Here is an 8172-nt window from a genome sequence, read left to right as displayed (position 1 = left end):
CCCCCCCCCCCCTCTCTCCATCTGAGCGACGGGCAGAGAAAGAGACTTCCATCTTTGTCCCTGGCATTCCAGCCGTGTACATGGCATTGTGTGTTTCCGATCCTATTGCAGCTGTGATACTGCAGCAGTTCAAGGGTCATGTACTCATGAATTTTGTTTATTCATTAAGCACACTGTACGCCTTTATGCCTGGGCGCCATGTTTATTTGTGGAAATATGTTGGGATGCACCAATATTAAAACTGTGTATTATTTTCATGTAATGGTTATAAACATGTTATAAAGCACTAATAAGACAATCAGTAATTTTAAATGCTACAAGTGAATATAGGCACCCAAACATTATAATGTACAGTATGTTAAATTCATCTTGAGATTTGTTTAGGATTGCATTTAATAGCATTATTAAATTATTAGTGTTTTAAAGATGGACTTTTAGTGAGATTAGATGATGGCAAAGATAATCTAAATGTAAAAATAATGGACAGAATTAATGCGGAATTAAGTATTCAATTTTATCCAGAAGTGTTGTTGTTGTTGTTGTTGTTGTTAACAACTAAAACTACTGAAAATTGTTTGTGTTAATTAAAATAAATCAAAAATAAAAGTAGCTAAAATAAACTAAAACTTTAATAAAAACAAATTAAAACTATATATATTAAAAATAATAAATATTAAGATTAAAACTTTGAAATTATATAAAAAATAAATACGAAAATAGTAAAATGATTAATATTACTTATAATATACTTATTACTTATAATATTATTAATATTATATAATGTGTAATTAATATTAAAATACTATGTAACTTTTTTGTTAAATTTATATAAGTACATCATGAATCAGTCTTCCAAACTGTGCTTTTGTCTTATCCTTAATCACTACAGTATGCCTATAATAAGTGTTTATATTCAGACTATTCTTCCGCAAGACACGTGCAGTTTTGTTTATTAACCACTAGAGCTCCAAAAGTTACATAGTCTACTTTTAAAAATCTTGAATATCGCTGATAATCGTTATGGTACTGATATATCATGCATCCCTTGAAATTTTCATTCTAAAAATATGGTAAATATATGTTTTTTGTGTGATTAAATCCAGAATTTCGTGAATTCATTTAGCAGATTTACTTTGCATGAAATATATGCTAATTTATTTATGATAGAATCAATATTCATATTTGATAGATTATTGTTCTTTTTACCACTTTCAGATAAAGACAAACCTCTGGACTCCGATGACGATTCATTAGGTGGAGTTGGGGGCATGAACGGTGGGAACGGCACCCTGCGTTCCACTAACCAGTCCGCCTTCCTCGGCCCATTGCTATGGGAACGTTCGCTGCCGTGTGACGGCGGCCTGTTTCAGCTACAGTACATGGACCTGGAGGAGTTCTTGACGGAGAATGGGATGGGGTGCATGCCGTCAGGAAACACCTGCAGTGCGGCCGCTCAGGTTCCTTCTCAGAGCACGCAGTCGGCCGTACCCAGCCAGAGCTCTCAGTGCCCACCTTCTTCCTCTCCACCCTGCTCTTCCTCTGCCTCCTCCATCTCTTCCCTTTCCTCATCGTCTTCATCATCTTCTTTACTGGGTCTGGACGTGCCGCAGGGCCCTGGACTGCTGGGAGGTCCGGAGTGTCTGCATGGTAAGAACGTTTTTCATTCGATTTTGTGAGGAAGCATAATGGCTAACATAGATTGCTAATGGTTTAGTTGCTACATACCGTTTTATGAACAGTCTAAAATAGTTCCATATCGCAGATTTGTTAGTGTGTGTCTGTACGACAACGTGTTATTTTGTCTCCACCACTTTTTTGGTGTATATTTGTGTGTGCATTGGTGTGAATGTGAGCAGGACAGTCTCAGCCACGGCAGTGTAGACTGCAGTGATGCATGATGGGATGTCTAAAGCTGTTGGCCTCTGATGCCCTGGGCAATGCAGGCTTTGAAGCTTTAAGGGCACAGCTGTGTGTGTGTTTGTGAGTGTACTAGTGCGTGTAGAGTGGAAATGTTTCTTTACAGCACAATCATCAGAGCAGATAATAACCTCATGTAATATTTGGGGAAGCACCAAATTTGGAAATCCTACTTAACTAGTAGGCAATGTAATGCCATTAGTGATTGCATATAGTGCAGTACTTCAACTATGTCTTTAGTTTTTGGACATTGTTAAATTGAGACTAATATAAATTAGTGTACAGTATTCTGCACTCATTATTCACTAAAAGAACCATTTGAATCTTCAAAATGCTGCACAGAAAGAGGGAGAGAAAGGACTGCTGGAGATGGTGGCTGCATTTCTATTGCATGTTTTGAAATCTCTCTCTCTCGCTCCCCCTCCCTCCTGCTCTCTCACACGTTGGGGCCATGTGCAGTAGACTTGTCACGTGCTGATGCAGAGAGCAATGGAGAGAGAGAGTGAGGGGAAAGAACGGACGAGGGAGGAGAAAGAGGGGCAAGAGGAATAGAAAAGAGAGGAGACTAAAAAGATACAAGTTTTAAGACATATGTTTGACTGTGCAAACATATGGGGGTTGTGGGAACGAGCTTTACGTAACAATCTTCCTATATCACTTTGTGTTGGTCTTTGTGCGTTGTCTTAATGAATGAAAAACAAATCTTTGGCAGGCCTCCGGAGTGCTCAGGCTTAGAAGCTCATTATTAAATTACAAAGAATTTGATTATGTTTACATGAGCAAATTGGGCTTTCGAGAGCTGTCTTAAGTCTGAAGCCGGATTGTTCTGTTGTTGAAATAAACAGAATTATCTTATTTTAACATTTACAGGCGATGTTTAAAGGTGCATACAACAGCAAACGCTACATGCATATAATTAGCTCTTAATTGTATGTGTGTATCCTAAATACATTATATCTGTGTAAGAACTTACTCAGGGACAATTTAAAGCAGCGGCTCTGAACCGTTTAAGCAGAAACTGCCATTACAGCTAATGTATCATAATTAATGTCAAGTGCTCGCCTTCCAATCGCAGCCTTATCAGCTGCTCTAAAAGCATATTTCAAACTAAAAAGAGGAAGAATATATGAGAAGTCAGCCATGTAAAGTGCTGGGAAACGAGGCCCAATGAATTTTAACAATCTCGACTGAGAACAAAATGTGAGCGTTTTCAGGGTCAGTTTCATGGTGTTTCTCTGGATGTTTATCACATGAGTTGTAACTGCAGGTAGGCTTGTCGACCTTGCCTGCCAGCTGCTGAAATTGGCAAGTGTCCACGTTGGCTTTTGGTGCACCCTTGTGGCTAAAACGAGCCACTGCAGCTAGTCAGGGAACATATATGGAGTCAAAATAATGCCACATATATTTTGCAAAACTTTATTTTCTTTTGCAAAACTTTATTATTTTGCATATATATGTGGCATTATTTTGACTCCATAAACATACATCTATTGTTCATAATCCTCTTTGGTTTAGCCCAGACGCGTGATGTTTTCTTCTGTCTGGTAACATGTGGCCTGCGACATGTGACAGACTATTTTTTCTTGACGCTTCTGTCTTTCTCAACAGGGGCTCAAACTGTACCACCTGACCCTTCTCCGAGCCCCTCCTGCCCACCTCCCCCTGTGGTGCCACCCACCAACGTGGCTGATGTTATGGTGAACTTTGATCCTGACCCCGCTGACCTCGCCCTGTCCAGTGTGCCAGGCCAGGAGGCGTTTGACCCGCGCAGGCATCACTTCACAGAGGAAGAGCTGAAACCTCAGCCCATGATCAAGAAGGCCCGCAAAATGCTGGTGCCAAATGATCAGAAGGTGCTACAGATACTTTTATTTTTAGAGATTGTTTTCCAAATTTCTTATCATGCTGCTGGCAAGTGTCTATGAATAATCAATTAAATAAATCAATAAAAATCTCTTAAGGATAATATACAGTTTTAGTCAGCATCATAAGAGTCCATCTTATAAAGAAGGTCAACTGTATTGTTGTTAACATTGTAACTATATGGTTCTGTCCTTGAATATGCTGCTATTATTATGATTATGAAATATTATGATTGATAGATAGATAGATAGATAGATAGATAGATAGGTAGGTATAGATAGATTGTTTTCCAAATTCCAGAAAAACTTGATTGTTTTATCATGCTGCTGGCAAGACGTCTATGAATAATCAGTTAAAATTAAGTATTATAAAAATCTCTTAAAAAGTCCATCTTCTAAAAAATGTCAAGCCTATACTTATTAACATTGTAACCATGCTGTGCTTGAATAAGCCGTTATTATTGTGAATATTATATATTATAATAAAGGATGTACCAATATTACCATTCTGGCTGATATTTAAATTTACATGAAGCCAGTAATTATTAATAATATTATGGTAAATAACAGATAAATGGCCAATGTTAATATTCTACACCTTTTGGTGTAAAGTAAAACTTAAACACACAAATGGCCAATGTTAATATTCTACACCTTTTGGTGTAAAGTAAAAATTAAACACACACACAAAACCCAGACAAAATCAATAGTTTTAAATGCTACAATTGAATTTAAGCATCACAACTTTAAAATGTACAGTATGAAAATGGATATTCATTTTATGAGGATTACATTTAACAGTGTAATTATTAAACTACTTATTTTTTGTAAAGATTAACTTAAAGTGAGCATCAAATGATGCTAAAGCTAATCTAAATGTAAAAATTGGTGGAAATGAGATTCCTGTGGCTCAGTGGTAGAGCATTGCGTTAGCAGCGCAAAGGTTGTGGGTTCAATTCCCAGGGATCACACATACTGACAAAAAATGTATAGCCTGAATGCACTGTAAGTTGCTTTGTCTGCTAAATGCATACATTTAATTTATATATCATGTATCCGTAATTATGATCTGACCCTTTTCCCTTTTTTCACCTCCAAAGGATGACAAGTACTGGAACCGACGCTTCAAGAACAACGAAGCAGCAAAACGTTCTCGTGATGCCCGCCGACTGAAGGAGAACCAGATTTCAGTCCGAGCAGCATTCCTGGAACAGGAGAACGCCACCCTTCGCCAGCAAGTCGCCGATATGCGAAAAGAGTTGGGCCGCTGTCGCAACATCATCAGCAAATACGAGAACCGCCATGGAGACTGATGAAGAGGAGAAAGGAAGAACAGAAGGAAGAGAAAGACACAATTACTGAATTTTTAAAAAAGCGTTTCAAGGGCTGTTCAACTCATCCTGGAATGGCATTTTCTTGTAGCGTTTGCTTCAAATAAGCACTACGATACTCTGTTCACTAATTTACATTTCTTTCCGTACGTGCAGGGATCGGTTGGATTAGCTGGTATGGTGCTTGGTTGAAACAAATACTTGAAAATCGTGGTTCAAAGTTGAACAGCCTCAGCACGAGGGATGTGCACAAGGTCTACCTGTACTGTAAGCACAAGCACATTTCATAAGCATCGGCTCTTCTCCTACGAAACCACCCCAAACCTTGACTGAGGATGTGCAATCCAAACTCTCATAAATACTCACGGATCATAAAGGCAGATCATTTATAACATCATGTAGCCCTTGTGAACATCCTCTTTCTATACGGGATGATTTTCTCAGAGAGAGAACTATACAGGAGGTGGTAGAGATGTAATTTTTTTCTATGATAAAAAAACACCTTGTATATTTTTGAACTGTTAGGGTCAGCTGTAATAGAGTAGATGAAGAGGCAAAGGAGGGAATGAGGATGGCGGCGAGAGCACAAAAGAGATTTTGACATAGGAAAACTGTATATTTTTATACTTGCAGAAGCAGGCAGGTGATGAGATTTTGGAAATAATCTTTTTTGTATATTTTATATATGGGTGGGAGGGTGCGGGTAGCTGGACCGAAAGAGGGCTATATGAAGAATGGATCGGTATCATAAAATGATATATTTTCAACATCCAGAGCAGTAAGGCAGGTCAGGAAGAACAAGACTAAAGGGACGAACGTCATTAAGAGTTACGAAAGGAAACGGAGCTGATAAACAGAAAATAGCGAACATGAACACTGTATAGTTTCAAATTTTTCATCATGGGTTTGTTCAAGCACTTGTTTTGGTATCTTTGATTCCTTTTCTTAAAATTCTGTGTGTGTGTTCGTTTTATCTTGAGGTGAGAGAGAGATGGAGAAAGAGAGAGAGAAAGATGGCATTACATCCTGTCACTATGTCTCGGGAGTCGCGAAATGTGTACAAGATTTTTCAGTGTATATATTTAAATATTAAAGCAAATACGTCCACATGCTCTCTTTTTAACACTCTTTTTAACACAAACTGGACATGGGTTTTCATGGCCATTATGATATATATATGCACAGACACTCTTTGAAGATGTGAACAACAGAACTGTTAAACACAGCAATATCGTTTCTCTTTCTTTCTCTCTTCCTCGAGCTTTTGACATTGTGATCGGTGCTGGTTTGGCATTTCTCACCCAGGTTGAGTCGGCAGCGAGTGGGTTGCATGCTGGCGCATGCTTGCGTATTTTTTCGCCACAAGAAAGAACACTCTTCATTTTTACGACTTATTTTATATGGTGCTCACCCAGTCTCTTGACCCAGACGCACATAACCCAACAGTTATACCCTGTTTGCCTATAACCTTTGCTCTCGTATGATTTCTTATGATTATCGATCATTGTATGAGGGATCACATATATATATATATATATATATATATATATATATATGTATATGTATAGACCTACATGAGTATATCTATACATTTCCTCAAAATTAACCCCCCCCCAAAAAAAAGCCATGCACCCTAATACTACTGTACCATACGAAGTACAATATTATATTATATATTAAATATTAAACTATTCTCTCACTAGATATATGTGTGTACATGAGTATATGCTTGAATATGTGACTATAGATGTAATTTGCATAACTTGAATATATAAATGTAGTATCTTTCCGATAAAAAAGACAGATCTGATTTCTTAACTGTTTTCTCAGGTGTCTGGGATGACTATAAAAAAATGTTTTTTTAAAACCACGCCATGCTGATCAGCAATACTGTGGCTTTTTTGATTGATTGTTGTCCAGTTTTTTGGAGCCAGCTAATGGTGTCTGTATAATTCCACGGAAATGAATAGTGCACTATCAACTATTTTTGGAGGAAGATTCTGTTATTAAAAAAGGAAAAGGAAAAAAACTGCTGGATATATAACTTTATTACTTTACAGATAGGAATTAAATGTCTTTTTCTTTTGAACCTTGTTGCTCTATTATGATTGCTTGTGCACTATCAACTATTTTTGGAGGAAGATTCTGTTATTAAAAAAGGAAAAGGAAAAAAACTGCTGGATATATAACTTTATTACTTTACAGATAGGAATTAAATGTCTTTTCCTTTTGAACCTTGTTGCTCTATTATTATGATTGCTTGCATTATCATTGCTGTTGTTATGATTATAATTCTCACATTTCTTTTCAGCGTTTTCTTGCAACAACTTACTTTTCGATGGAACCTTGTTGCTCTATTATTACGATTGCTTGCATTATCATTGCTGTTGTTATGATTATAATCCTCACTTTCTTTTCAGCATTTCAACTTACTTTTTCGAAGGAAATGTATTGCTCTCTTACCTCCCTTGTAACTGCAAGACCATCTTGAATTACTCAGTCGAGCCTGTTCACTGTTGGAACCATCCACCGAGACTGTGCAATGGGGGGGGGCGTATTCTTGTCCTTGTGTGTATAAATTTGATATAACCTGAAACAAACAAATAGCAGACTGACTGTTCCTTTCCTTTGACAGAACTTCTTCTTCTACCACCTTTGACTCGCTACTTTGTGATGCCATGTCAAAGACGTACAGTTTGTTTAAAAGAAGCTTAAAGCAAGTGAAGGTTGAAACCTTAAAGAGCTTAAAAACTTTTGACAGTGCTATTTTTCTATGTAACTGTGTGCACATACTCTTTCATGGGCATTGGTAGCCCGTCGTCACTTTAGCGGTGACGGCGCGGTGCTAAATGTTATTGCGGGTATTGTATTCATCATTTTATCCCTTTCCACATGTGGATTATGAACAGCTCCCTGTTTGTGACTGTTATGAACTATGAATCTCATGAGTGCACCACTACCAAACATCACTTGGTAATGTCTACTGTTCCTGCCTATAGGGATGCTGGGAAATGTGGTCTGGCTCCCCCCCACCCCCCAAAACACCAATAAATAATTACCCC

At 37.7% G+C, this 8172-nt stretch overlaps 1 protein-coding gene across 1 annotated transcript in view; it reads left to right on the top strand.

Annotated features, from left to right (window-relative positions):
* The window catches only part of LOC107656605 (hepatic leukemia factor-like), an 8870-nt gene extending 2235 nt beyond the window's left edge, over positions 1-6635 (top strand). The window contains exons 2-4 of the mRNA XM_016444501.1: positions 1216-1647; positions 3526-3770; positions 4880-6635. Of these exons, the coding sequence (XP_016299987.1) occupies positions 1216-1647; positions 3526-3770; positions 4880-5092 (890 nt within the window). The 3' untranslated portion in view covers positions 5093-6635. The remainder of the gene's footprint in view (positions 1-1215; positions 1648-3525; positions 3771-4879) is intronic.
* The last annotated feature ends 1537 nt before the right edge of the window (positions 6636-8172 follow it).

Source organism: Sinocyclocheilus anshuiensis, unplaced genomic scaffold (genome assembly GCF_001515605.1).
Source record: "Sinocyclocheilus anshuiensis isolate Anshui unplaced genomic scaffold, SAMN03320099.WGS_v1.1 scaffold1393, whole genome shotgun sequence".
NCBI classification, from domain to species: Eukaryota; Metazoa; Chordata; class Actinopteri; order Cypriniformes; family Cyprinidae; genus Sinocyclocheilus; species Sinocyclocheilus anshuiensis.
Note: the sequence above shows the minus strand (reverse complement) of the source record. Positions and strands in the feature narration are given on the sequence as shown.